Consider the following 14,388-nt stretch of genomic DNA (forward strand, 5'->3'; position numbering starts at 1 on the left):
CAAATAAGCATAAGCAAGTATCGTAATCATTGCTGTCAGTGGTATCCAATTATAATGTAAAAAAGCTGCCTTTTGTTTTTTATTGACTTTTCTCTTTTGTTTTCCTCAAAGGGGTCATGAACTGCCTTTGTTTTGACCCCCCTCATCAGATTGCTCAGTTTGAATAGGTGTGGCGGATTATAAGTAAACGCCCACTGCTATGATTGGCTAACATCTGTGTATGTTTGACAGCCTACATCATTCACAGATAGACGCTGCTGTGATTTATGTTAAAAACACATTAATACTCAGTACATATCAAATGAGCTATAATAACACACAAAGCAATGGTGACCACATAATAAAAACAGTTACTCACACTTGTGTTGCGATTACTGGCATTACTGTTGAATCCAATACAGTCAGCACAGCATCGTCTTTTAGTTTCAGTCTTTCTGAAGGTCCTGCATCATTAATCCAGCAAGGGACGTGCACAGACATTTTGAGAGGCAGGGGCTCAAGTGGAAAAAAGGGCACTTCTCATATTTATTTATTTATTTAAAAAAAATAATCTAATCAAACCGTTAAATATATTAGGGGTGTGCGATATTGACAAAAATATATCTCAATATTTTCTGGGATTTTATTGATAACGATAATTAGATGATATTTTGCTGAGTGTGTTATTGTGCTGATATCTTAAGGACTGCAGTGGACAGCTGACTCCTAAAATTTTTGATATTCTTCATATTCTGTGTGGTGATCAGTTCACAGCAGTGATGGAAATTAATCTTTTCCAATAAGTTTAAACAGATTTTTACCTTTTAAATGAAATCAGTATTGACAAAATCCATCTTTGCAATGCAGAGAAAACAGAAGCTGCATTAGAAGGGGCATTTAGATGCATTTACACACGGTTTAATGCAGGACATGAATGTATTTAACCTGCAGTTACAAATGCATTCATACTGTTTTGATATTTTAAACATGAAACGTTGAATACTGATATTTGAAATTATTTTTTTTTAAATGAAAAGATACTTTAAATGTGAAATTAAAACTGCCAGTAGGTGGCAGCAAGTCACGGTTAATAAGTGAGTCATTGCGACTGAACCGAATCATTTAAACTGTTGATTCATTCAGGAACGAAACACCATCATGTTGCTCAGAGATGCAAATTGGAGTTATATTGGTTGGCAAAATAGAGCAAAAACAGTCAATATTAAATTCTTGTTTATTGAACTGCTGTATAAAATCAATATCACATTTGTAATCATGCTGCTTTTTGGTGGAAAAAACGTCAGTCTTCGCGTGATACTGATTAACTATATGAAATGATATAAATATATACATTTCTGCCCCCATATCTTGAATTTTGTGATCATTCTAAATGCATTTTAATAAACCAAATCATGCAGTGAACGGAATCATGTAGCTCTCATGAGTCGTGGATGTTAGCAAGACAAATTAATTGCCTTTTGTCTTTTGGGTAATTAGCTGTAAATTCGAGGCACAGGTAGCTTTTAGTCTAAGCTTTAGTCTTTTGTTCATCACCACTCACCTCCACACCAAGACAAACACAACTGGAAAGGGAGGGAGGGCTTCACTTCTGCGGCTCTCTGCCTGATGCGCATGTGCCGATCAATGTGTGCTACATTGCTGTGGCGCGGAGGGGCGTCGGAACTCGACAGTCTCAACATTTCCCGACCCGACCTGATATTTAGATTTTTTTATTAGTTTGACAGGGAAAGCTGTTTTGTTGTTATTGTGAGTGCACACAAATAAATGTAGAGTCCTATGTATTACTCTTATCTGTATGAACAAAAATGACAGAGTAGCCTATTTTAAGAGCAAGTGAGCACTCCGGTGCCTCCATCTGTCGTGCAGTGAGCATGCTTATACACTCAACACAGACACCTGAACAGCACACATTTTTCTAGGTTAACATTAGATTGAGCGGCCATATAAAGTTGTTAATTCTTACACATTTCAGATGATAAGCCATATTTGAGGTTGATGAATGATAGGCGAGCGTTTGGATGTCTGCCCGATGTACTGTATTACCAAAGACAAGCCGTTAACGATCTGTCCATCGTTTTCGGCGCATCTTTATTGTTTGGTTTCTGCGTAGATCTGTGCGTTTGCCTCTCGTTATTTACACTACATGTGCGAGTCGGTGGGCGGGGCTAAACAGGCAGCGATGTAGAAGCGGGCGTTGATTTTCTGCAGAGGCTGTGTTTAGCCATATTATTGCCTCATAGAAGGGCACATTCCACAACCTATCATTTTGGCAGATTGGCTTCAATATAAGCTGTTTTTAGACTAACGAGAAAGTTTGTGTTCTGAAATTTACCAGATGTTATTATAGTACAATGACCTCTTATAAGTCAAAGGATCAAGGGAAAGTTGACTTCTCAGTTCATGACCCCTTTACTTCTTCTATAACCATTCACTGACATATTTTGTTTTGTGTTTAAAGGTTGTGTACGAAGATGCTCCGTTCAGCACCTCTCAGTTTGTTGTCGCTGTTATGCATATTATCTGGAATAGACGGCGGTAAAGTGCTGGTGTTTCCACTAGACGGAAGTCACTGGGTCAACATGAAGGTCCTGATCGAGGAACTGCATAGCAGAGGTCACAATGTGACTGTATGACTGTTTGGAACTGCATTTATGGTTGGTAGCCTCAGTAGAGGTAAATATTGGTGAACTTCTCCGACTTCATGATCGAGTCACTAACTGTGTTTACATGTAGTTTAAAAGTCTGTCCTTAGTCTTTTTAAATTGTCTTTAAACAGAAATTGTACCCGTCTGATTTCTGCAAAGTTGCAGTAAGAAACCTAAATAATGCCATTATTAATTGTAATGTAATGTTAAATTGGCTTCATCTAATATTAATCATATTACAAATGGCATTGGTGTTGAGCACATCCAAAAGACAGAGGCGATCCAATTGTACAACGTTTTAAGAACTGTACAGAACTAACTGAAATATTACAGACTGAATGTGTAATTCCATCATATTTTTAGAAACAAATGGAAATGTTGTGAAATATAATTTACTCTATGCCATATTAATTCAGATTATATTCTTTCTTATTGAAGGTTGTGAATGAAAATGCATTACTCCACCCTTCTTGGTTTGTTCATCCTGTTATCTGCTCTGTCAGGATGTAACGCTGGTAAAGATCTGGTCGTCCCTGCGGATGGAAGCCACTGGATCAATATGAAGGTCCTTATTGTGGCGTTACATTCAAAAGGTCACAATATCACAGTGGTCCGAGGTTCTAGAAGCTGGTACATTGAGGAACAGTCTCCTCTCTACACTTCTATTACTGTAGACACTGGAAAGCATGACGATGACTTTATAGTGAACTTTCTACCCCGTTTACTCCAGATCCAGAGACAAGGAAGATCATTTTGGAATGAAATGGCACTTGCTGAAGAGTTTTATAGCAGATTTAGAGAAATTCAACAGCAAATATGCAATATGACAGCTACAATGTTTGAAAATGAGATCTTAATGAATTCATTAAAAGATGCTACACATGATATTGTACTTATGGATCCTGCTTTTGGAGCTGGAGTGTTACTGGCGCACCGCCTTGGCCTCCCTCTTGTGTTTAATGTGCGCTGGACCATGTACGGTGAAGGTCACTTTGTTGTAGCTCCATCTCCTCTCTCATATATTCCTGTTACAGGGTTACAGCTAACTGACAAGATGACATTCAGTAAGAGAGTAAGAAACGTGTTGACATATTTGGTGTTTTTTTATAAGCATTCCAAGTACTTTGGTTCCCATGACCCACAAAGCCAAATGTTGTCTACATGGGCGGCTTCCAGTGCAAACCAGCTAAGCCACTTCCAGATGAACTTGAGAAGTTTGTGCAGAGCTCAGGAGAGCATGGGGTCATCATCATGTCTTTAGGAACTGTTTTTGGTCAGCTTCTGAGTGAAATCAATGATGAGATTGCTGCAGCTTTTGCCCAACTGCCTCAAAAGGTTATTTGGAGACACACAGGACCGAAACCTGCCAATCTTGGTAACAATACTCTGATTGTGGACTGGCTCCCCCAGAATGACCTGCTCGGACATCCTCAAACTAAACTGTTTGTAGCACATGGAGGCACCAATGGAGTTCAGGAAGCCATCTACCATGGAGTGCCTATTGTGGGCCTTCCTTTAGCTTTTGACCAACCTGACAATCTCTCCAGGATGCAAGCAAAAGGAACAGCAAAAATTTTAGATTTTGCAACTTTAGACAGTACTGTGTTTCTAGAGGCATTATAAAAAAAAGGTTAAACGTGCATGATAGAAATTACTATTGTGGGAATTCATTGTTAAAAAATATTCTTGTTGGATTTGTAAAACAACTTTTCAGTGAAATTAAAATGATAATTCACAGCAAATTAATTATCAGGAATTTACTGAATTTCATAATGACTGTTTGGAACTGCATTTATGGTTGGTAGCCTCAGTAGAGGTAAATATTGGTGAACTTCTCCGACTTCATGATCGAGTCACTAACTGTGTTTACATGTAGTTTAAAAGTCTGTCCTTAGTCTTTTTAAATTGTCTTTAGACATCCTCAAACTAAACTGTTTGTAGCACATGGAGGCACCAATGGAGTTCAGGAAGCCATCTACCATGGAGTGCCTATTGTGGGCCTTCCTTTAGCTTTTGACCAACCTGACAATCTCTCCAGGATGCAAGCAAAAGGAACAGCAAAAATTTTAGATTTTGCAACTTTAGACAGTACTGTGTTTCTAGAGGCATTAAAGGAGGTTTTGCATAACCCATCTTACAAGGAGAACACGCAGAGACTATCCAAGCTGCACCATGACCAGCCAATGAAACCTCTTGATCGTGCTGTCTTCTGGATTGAGTTTGTCATGAGGAATAGAGGAGCTCCTCATTTACGAACACAGTCTTTCAGAATGTCCTGGATTGAGTACCACTCTATAGATGTTATTTTGACTTTAATGGCGACACTTTTCACTTTTGCCTTTGTCATTGTGTATGTAATTAGATATCTTTATAGAGTTTGTATCAAAATAAAATAAAACATGAGTGATGCACAGGCAGGAAATGGCATCTATGTCTTCTGATTGTGATAGCATGTGTTTTTCTGGAAATCTGAAGTTTTTTTTTTATTATTAGTGTCTCTTGATTCTAAATGTAAACATAATAATCATAATAATCCAAAGCATGAGACAGAAAGTGCAATCCAAAGCCAATTCAGTATTCCCTTTGATTTGTTGGTAATTTTGTATCAACTGTTTGAAGCTGCATTTTTGGCTGTTAGTGTTCAATAAATAATTGTATTGTGACCTGATACAATAGAGGCTTCTCTTTATCAGTTTTGGTTAAGCTTTTGTCTGCCCAAGTATGGGTAGATCATTTTGGAATGACATGGCACTTGCTGATGAAGTTTATAGGAAATGTATGGAGTTTCATCAGCAAATATGCAATATGACAGCTGCCATGTTTGAAAATGAAACCTTGATGAATTTTCTGAAAGATACTGCATATGATCTTGTTCTTACGGATCCTGCTTTTGGAGGTGGAGTGTTACTGGCACACCGTCTTGGCCTTCCTCTTGTGTTTAATGTCCGGTGGACTATGTACGGCGAAGCCCATTTTGATATTGCTCCATCTCCTGTCTCATATATACCTGTTACAGGGTTACAGCTTACCGACAAGATGACATTGAGTCAGAGAGTCATGAATGTGTTGACATATATATTGACTCTTTATAAGCATTCCAAGTACTATGGTTCTCCTTACCAAGAGTTCTCCCAGAAGTATTTTGGCCCCAATGTTGATTTCTTCTCCCTCCTCCAGAATGCAGATATCTGGCTCATGAGAAATGATTTTACTTTTGAGTTTCCACGACCCACAATGCCAAATGTTGTCTATATGGGCGGCTTCCAGTGCAAACCAGCTAAGCCACTTCCAGATGAACTTGAGAATTTTGTGCAGAGCTCAGGAGAGCATGGGGTCATCATCATGTCTTTAGGAACTGTTTTTGGTCAGCTTCTGAGTGAAATCAATGATGAGATTGCTGCAGTTTTTGCCCAACTGCCTCAAAAGGTTATTTGGAGACACACAGGACCGAAACCTGCCAATCTTGGTAACAATACTCTGATTGTGGACTGGCTCCCCCAGAATGACCTGCTCGGACATCCTCAAACTAAACTGTTTGTAGCACATGGAGGCACCAATGGAGTTCAGGAAGCCATCTACCATGGAGTGCCTATTGTGGGCCTTCCTTTAGCTTTTGACCAACCTGACAATCTCTCCAGGATGCAAGCAAAAGGAACAGCAAAAATTGTAGATATTACAACTTTAGACAGTACTGTGTTTCTAGAGGCATTAATGGAGGTGTTGCATAACCCATCTTACAAGGAGAACATGCAGAGACTATCCAAGCTGCACCATGACCAGCCAATGAAACCTCTTGATCGTGCTGTCTTCTGGATTGAGTTTGTCATGAGGAACAGAGGAGCTCCTCATTTACGAGCACAGTCTTTCAGAATGTCCTGGATTGAGTACCACTCTATAGATGTTATTATGACTTTATTGGCGACCCTTTTGATATTTGCATTTGTGACTGCTTATATAATGAGATATTTTTGTATGGTTTTATTCAGAAAGAAAGTAAAATGTGAGTGAAGTACTGGCTGGAAATATCAGTTATTTTGTGATGTTTACTTTAGTTTGATTATTTCCTGACAGCATGTGCTTTCGTGAATCTTTAAGTATTTTAAATTCTTTGCTTTTGGTGTAGAACAATCCATAGTATTAGGACTTGCTATAGCCAAATATTAGTCACAGATAGTACAAGGGCTAAAATCCATCTCCTACATTATAATTAATTTCATCTATGTGTTATGATTGAGTCAGCAGAACTGTGAATGACCTCTCTGTATTAGCTATCGCTGAAGCCTTATCTGACAAAGTAATATAAGCACAATACAATAAAGAGACATCTGATCATGTGTACGTTATCACACCTTGACTTTTGTACATAGTGTGACTGTGTAAAATCTGTCAGTGATGCAAACTACAGTGATTTGCAGATATAACAACTAACCTTATTATTGAAGCTGCATTTCTTGATGCCAAGGAATGAGTTAATATTATTTAATATTCCTGAATAACTGTCCAATTTTGCACTGTTTGGCCATAGAGTAGTAGAAAATCGAGGTGAAACATTATATTTAACACTCAATTCCATTATATTTCTAGACAGTAATGCAGATTGTCTTTATCATTGTAATTTCTGAAATACCATTTATTCTACAATACATTAATATAGATATTATTATTTTTCATTTAAGGTAATCAATGAAGATGCATCACTCCACCCTTTTCGGTTTGTGTGTTTGTTCTGTTATCTGCTCTATCAGGATCCTATTGTGGTAAAGTTCTGGTTGTCCCTGCAGATGGAAGCCACTGGATCAATATGAAAGTCCTTATTGTGGAGTTACATTCAAAAGGTCACAATATCACTGTGGTCCGAGGCTTAAATAGCTGGTATATTGAAGAGGAGTCTCCTTACTACATCTCCATTACTGTAGACATTGGCAAATTTGACAATGACTTTTGGATGACGTTGCTTCCCTGGTTATTGCAAATAAAGAGACACGGAAAATCATTTTGGTCTGAAATAGAAGTGAAATACCATTTATTCTACAATACATTAATATAGATATTATTATTTTTCATTTAAGGTAATCAATGAAGATGCATCACTCCACCCTTTTCGGTTTGTGTGTGTGTTCTGTTATCTGCTCTATCAGGATCCTATTGTGGTAAAGTTCTGGTTGTCCCTGCAGATGGAAGCCACTGGATCAATATGAAAGTCCTTATTGTGGAGTTACATTCAAAAGGTCACAATATCACTGTGGTCCGAGGCTTAAATAGCTGGTATATTGAAGAGGAGTCTCCTTACTACATCTCCATTACTGTAGACATTGGCAAATTTGACAATGACTTTTGGATGACGTTGCTTCCCTGGTTATTGCAAATAAAGAGACACGGAAAATCATTTTGGTCTGAAATAGAAATCGGACAAGAGATTTTTAGCAGTTTTTCAGAAGTTCATCAGCAAGTATGCAATATGACAGCCATGTTATTTGAAAATGAGACCTTGATGAATTCACTGGAGGATGGTAAATTTGACCTTGCTCTCACGGATCCTGCTTTTGGAGCTGGAGTGTTACTGGCACACTGTCTTGGCCTCCCTCTTGTGCTAAATGTTCGTTTGGACCATGTATGGAGAAGGTCACTCTTGTGGCTCCATCTCCTCTCTCATATATACCTATACCAGCATTACAACTAACCGACAAAATTACATTCAGTCAAAGAGTCAAGAATGTGATGGTTTAAATTATTTTTATCTATCAAAATCCAAAATTCTTTGGTTATCATTATCACAAGTTCTCCCAGAAATATTTAGGCCCCAATGATGATGTCTTCTCCCTCCTCCAGAATGCAGATATATGGCTCATGAGAAATTATTTCACTTTTGAGTTTCCACGACCCACAATGCCAAATATTGTCTACATGTTGCTTCCAGTGCAAACCAGCTAAACCAGACCAGAGAATCTTATTTCTCACCATCTTGGAGTCCTTCAGGTGTTTTTTAGCAAACTCCATGCGGGCTTTCATGTGTCTTGCACTGAGGAGAGGCTTCCGTCGGGCCACTCTGCCATAAAGCCCCGACTGGTGGAGGGCTGCAGTGATGGTTGACTTTCTACAACTTTCTCCCATCTCCCGACTGCATCTCTGGAGCTCAGCCACAGTGATCTTTGGGTTCTTCTATGCAGCCCTCCACCAGTCAGGGCTTTATGGCAGAGTGGCCCGACGGAAGCCTCTCCTCAGTGCAAGACACATGAAAGCCCGCATGGAGTTTGCTAAAAAACACCTGAAGGACTCCAAGATGGTGAGAAATAAGATTCTCTGGTCTGATGAGACCAAGATAGAACTTTTTGGCCTTAATTCTAAGCGGTATGTGTGGAGAAAACCAGGCACTGCTCATCACCTGTCCAATACAGTCCCAACAGTGAAGTATGGTGGTGGCAGCATCATGCTGTGGGGGGGTTTTTCAGCTGCAGGGACAGGACGACTGGTTGCAATCGAGGGAAAGATGAATGTGGCCAAGTACAGGGATATCCTGGACGAAAACCTTCTCCAGAGTCCATTCTTGAGCATATTATCTCAAGTGTTTGGAGGTAAAGTGTTGGTGTATCCATCGGATGGAAGTCACTGGGTGAACATGAAGGTACTGATTGAGGAATTACATACAAGAGGTCACAACGTGACCTTGCTTAGAGCCTCTAACAGCTGGTATATCAAGGAGGAGTCTCCTTTCTATACCTCCATCACTGTTTATAATAGTGGTGGCATTGAAAAGGAGCTGCTTGATGCATTTACAAAACATATCCTGGTCATCAGAAGAGAGAAACTGTCCTTTTGGACCACCTCTCACTGGCCTCAGAGGTTGGAACGGTATCTGAAGTGATTCATCATTCACAATCAACTTGTATTAATGGGGAAAATCTTTGAAAAAGACAGGACAGCTCTGCTTCACTCCATACAGCAAAATATGACCTGGTTCTGACAGATCCGGCTTTTGGAGGTGGAGTTTTCCTAGCGCGCCATCTTGGTCTCCCTCTTGTGCTAAATGTCCGTTGGACGATGCATGGAGAGGCACATTATGAAATAGCTCTTTCACCACTATCGTTTGTTCCTGTACCATGAGTAGAGCTGACAGATAAGATGACGTTTGCTCAACATGTACAGAACGTAATGGGATACATATTTTCAGTTTATCACAAAACCAGGTTTATCTCCTCATACTACCAGTCCTTCTGCAATAAATACTTTGGATCAGAAATTAATTCTGAATCCCTCCTTCACCTCTCACTGGCCTCAGAGGTTGGAACAGTATTTGAAGAGATTCATCATTCACAATCAACTTGTATTAATGGGGAAAATCTTTGAAAAAGACAGGACAGCTCTGCTTCACTCCATACAGCAAAATATGACCTGGTTCTGACAGATCCGGCTTTTGGAGGTGGAGTTTTCCTAGCGCGCCATCTTGGTCTCCCTCTTGTGCTAAATGTCCGTTGGACGATGCATGGAGAGGCACATTATGAAATAGCTCTTTCACCACTATCGTTTGTTCCTGTACCATGAGTAGAGCTGACAGATAAGATGACGTTTGCTCAACATGTACAGAACGTAATGGGATACATATTTTCAGTTTATCACAAAACCAGGTTTATCTCCTCATACTACCAGTCCTTCTGCAATAAATACTTTGGATCAGAAATTAATTCTGAATCCCTCCTTCGGGATGCAGACATCTGGCTCACGTGGAAATGAGTTTCCAATGACCCACAATGCCCAATATCGTCTATATGGGGGGCTTCCAATGTAAACCCGCCAAGTCGCTTCCAGCTGATCTTGAGGAGTTTGTGCAGAGCTCAGGAGATCATGGACTCATTGTCATGTCCCTAGGGACTCTTTTTAGTCATCTTCCACAAGATATCACAGAAAGAATTGCTGCCGCTTTTGACAGATTGGCCCAAAAAATCATTTGGAGGCACACCGGATCTCGACCTGTCAAAACCTGGCAATAAATTACTCGTTGACTGGTTACCTCAGAATGACCTGCTTGGACATCCTCAGACTAAAGTGTTTATAACACACAGAGGCACTAATGGCATCCAAGAGGCCATCTATCATGGGGTGCCCATTTTGGGTCTACCTATAGTATTTGATCAACCTGACAATCTGTCTAGAATGAAAGTTAGCGGCACAGCTAAACTTGTGGATATTGCAGAATTGAACAGGACGATGTTTCTAGAGGCACTGGAGGAAGTGCTGTATAACCCATCTTACAAGGAGAACATGCAGAGACTGTCCAAGCTGCACCACGACCAGCCAATGAAACCTCTTGATCTGTCTTCTGGATTGAGTTTGTCATGAGGAACAGAGGAGCTCCTCATTTACGGACACAATCTTTCAGAATGTCCTGGATTGAGTACCACTCTATAGATGTTATTTTGACTCTGCTGATGATAGTTGTTTTGTTTTGTTTTGTTTTGTTTCATGATTCATACGATCATAGCATGTGTTTTAAAGTAGTATTTAAGAAGAAAATTAAAGTCAGTGACTGAATATTTGGCCAGAATCCCAGGAATGTATTCCATAACCAATGTTTCTATTTTCATTTTGGGCTGAGAAAATAATGTTCTCCTGGAAAGTTTAAAAATAACACATGAAACATATATAAACCTGAATGAATCCTTTTATTTGTGCTCTCTCTTGTTTTCGAGGAGAATTTACCTAATCACAAATTATATTTTTTCAACAACAAAAAAATGTGCACAACAATATGAGTGGAAAAAGAGTGAAATAAACTTATTGTTGCACTTGATTTACATCTTCTGGTGTAAAGTACACTGCTTGTAGCACATTCAAACTTAATTCTTCTAAGCATCATTTTTATAAGGACAAAAAATATATATTAAAGGCTATTTTTAATTTACTTATCTACACGCCTAAGGGCGGCTGAATTTATCTAAAAAAGTTTAAATCTTTATGTCTGTACAGACTGTATTACGCATACAGAAAATTAAGAAGAATGCTTAATGAAAATACACTGCTACTGTCACTGTACTGCCTACTGTGTAGGAACGAGGAGCGAAGGAGCGAGGAGACGTGGGAGAATTCACAAAATACAGACTTTATTAACTCCTTCTCTGGTTTTGAGTTAAGGAGCGGGCTGCTGAGGGCTTGGGAGGGAATTGGCCAGCCGGCTTGACAATGGAACGGCCAACGGGCTTGAGAGTACAGTGGCCGGCGGCCTTGACTTCTGGATCGGCGGGCTGGACAACCTTAGGACGATTTATTGCACAAACCGGGGAACCACACACATACCTATGCCATGGAGTAGGCATATAACACAGGATGCTAGACACAGGAAACACTGGGCTTATAAACACAGGGAACGTAATCAGGGAGAACTTAAACAGGTGGAGTAATTAATCAAAAACCATGGAAACTAATGAGGGAACACCTGAAATCAAAAGACAAGGGAGAAACTGGATAATGGGGAGCACATAGGGAGCAAAACCATAGGAAAAGACATAGGAACACAGGGGAAGTCCAAGGGCGTGACAGCTACCTTTTAAGCACTGTATTTAAATAAATAAATAAAAAATATTTAACTATTACTATTATATATTAACTATTATTTTGTCAAATTATGTTTTGGGTGGTTATGAGTCATTGAAAAAAATGAAGCGTCATGCATGTGCAAATGATATGCAAATGACACACTGCTGTTTTAATTAGCAACGGGAATAATATGCTGAAAGAACACCAGAGGCAACATCAGACATGACAATCTCCATCAGCCTCACTGAACTTCTATTTTGTTATTTTTATTGTTCATTGACCAATATCCTCTAGATATTATATTATTATCACACACCTGCAGTAGTACAGGTGTGTGATATTATATTATTATCACACACCTGTACTACTGCAGTTAAAGAGTTTAAATACATTTATTTTGCCAGTCCCTAAAATACACAGTTCTATATAGACTGCATTAAAGCATATACTCGAAACATTATTTGCAACATTGCAGTTTCCTTAGTGTGCATTTCTCTGGAACACAACTTGCCTTTCTACTTACATGCAAATTTCATCTGGTGTGGGACAGATGAGAAATGAGAAAGAGAAGAATGTACCAGACAGATTCAGCCCTAGGCTACAGAATGCCGAAGTTGAAACTTCCTTGGTATGTATTGGCATTTCTAACAGAAGATGTTTCCAACATTTGTTTACCATCACCTGAATGAACTGTGTCAGTTTTAGGAAACAGTTTTCATGCATCCATATATAAACTGGCAAAATGTGATATTTATGTATATAGAGATATCACAGTTAGCATCTATTCTGGTCAAAGCCAGTGTGAACAGCTTGCGCATGACATGAAGTGCAATGTTTGCCCGCTCAGTAGGGTACAATTGCAAACAATTGCAAAGTAGAGTGCAATGAGAGAGATTTATTTATATTTTTTCCATGCCATAGTTTAGACCAGGGGTAGGCAAGTTCGGTCCTAGAGAGCCGCAGTCCTGCAGAGTTCAGCTCCAACCCTAATCAAACACACCTGAACAAGCTAATCAATGTCTTCAGGATTACTAAGGCTATAGGCAGGTGAGCTTTTTTTTCAGGGTTGGAGCTGAACTCTGCAGGACTGCGGGGCTCTATAAGACCGAACTTGCCTACCCCTGGTTTAGACCAAGTTTTGTTAACAAAATGCTTTCTCCAAAATCGGTTAATAGAAATAAAATACATTTTAATGTAATAATTGCTCCAAAAACGCAATATTAACATTAAACATGTATGATTAAATATAATTTTTCACCTTTACAAGGTCTTACCGTTAACAAATACACTTTTTTCTATAACATTACTGTCCAGTAGATGGCCGTAGACTGTCATCCTGAGAACTACAGATAAAAGTGTTTGTTTTGGCAGGGAATGGCAATGTTGGCACATTATGGCAGTGATTAATGTGTTGGTTGAATGAATGAATGAATTAACTTACTGTTATAAGAAATAGTTTGTGCTAGGTTCCCTAGAGATAAAGTAGCCTATACAGAAATAATTAAATTCATGTTTTCCTAAAAGATGGTTTAGTGCAGCAAGGCTGTTATGAAACTCAGTTTAGAGCAATATCCCATCAGTATGTTTTGAACATTTTAAAACTTCATCTAGCATGCAAAAATGTCATCTCATGCATCAGATGCGCCACCCAATTCATGGTGTCAACACTGTTGTCTGTAAAATACAGTTCATGTCAATTCATGTCATTAGACTATGACATTCATCTCACATTCACAAACGACTTTATAATGTATAGTGAATTCAGTTTTACTGCATTCAAACGTAAAATACAACTACTACAGTTAAAACTTGTTAACTGTTTAAATGTAGCCTAAGTAACCAAACATAAAATATACTACTTTTTTTTTTTAAAAACGTAAATTCTCAGCAAAATATTGTTGAAATTACATTTTTAATGCGTAATATGGACAAGATGTCATTCCCAGTCTCCTGTTTTCTGATACATTTTGAATGTTTTTTTTTTTTTTTTTTTTTACATTTAAATGATTCAAATAATATTTAGGCTACTGCATTAAGTGGCATGTTTTCTGGGTAGGCCATTACTGAACTTGTTTACAATGAAAGATATTAAAAACTCAGATAGGTTGGTATAGCTATTTAGGCTACTTTATGTGATTTAATGACATACAGGCCTACAGTTAGAAACTAATATATGCAGTCACACTGTGTTTTTACGCAGTTGGTAGCATAAATT

The 14,388-nt window shown here is 38.7% G+C and overlaps 1 protein-coding gene and 1 pseudogene across 3 annotated transcripts; both read left to right on the forward strand.

Moving 5' to 3' along the window:
* Positions 1 to 3,727: 3,727 nt before the first annotated feature.
* Positions 3,728 to 11,052, forward strand: LOC107598822 (UDP-glucuronosyltransferase 2B1-like). 3 transcript variants are annotated; one of them, XM_016290254.1, is made up of 3 exons: positions 3,728 to 4,259; positions 4,751 to 4,786; positions 10,896 to 11,052. In XM_016290254.1, exons 1-3 carry the CDS (start codon positions 3,807 to 3,809, stop codon positions 10,977 to 10,979), a joined length of 573 nt encoding a protein of 190 aa, XP_016145740.1. In that variant the 5' UTR covers positions 3,728 to 3,806; the 3' UTR covers positions 10,980 to 11,052. The 3 variants fall into 3 exon arrangements, with proteins under 3 accessions (XP_016145740.1, XP_016145738.1, XP_016145739.1); XM_016290252.1 differs by lacking the exon at positions 10,896 to 11,052 and having other exon boundaries at positions 4,751 to 5,313; XM_016290253.1 differs by lacking the exon at positions 10,896 to 11,052 and having other exon boundaries at positions 3,728 to 4,071; positions 4,563 to 5,313.
* Positions 5,367 to 6,986, forward strand: LOC107598855 (UDP-glucuronosyltransferase 2A3 pseudogene; annotated as a pseudogene).
* Positions 11,053 to 14,388: the final 3,336 nt, after the last annotated feature.

The sequence above is a fragment of the Sinocyclocheilus grahami genome, unplaced genomic scaffold (assembly GCF_001515645.1).
Source record: "Sinocyclocheilus grahami isolate Dianchi unplaced genomic scaffold, SAMN03320097.WGS_v1.1 scaffold257.1, whole genome shotgun sequence".
Lineage (NCBI taxonomy): Eukaryota > Metazoa > Chordata > Actinopteri > Cypriniformes > Cyprinidae > Sinocyclocheilus > Sinocyclocheilus grahami.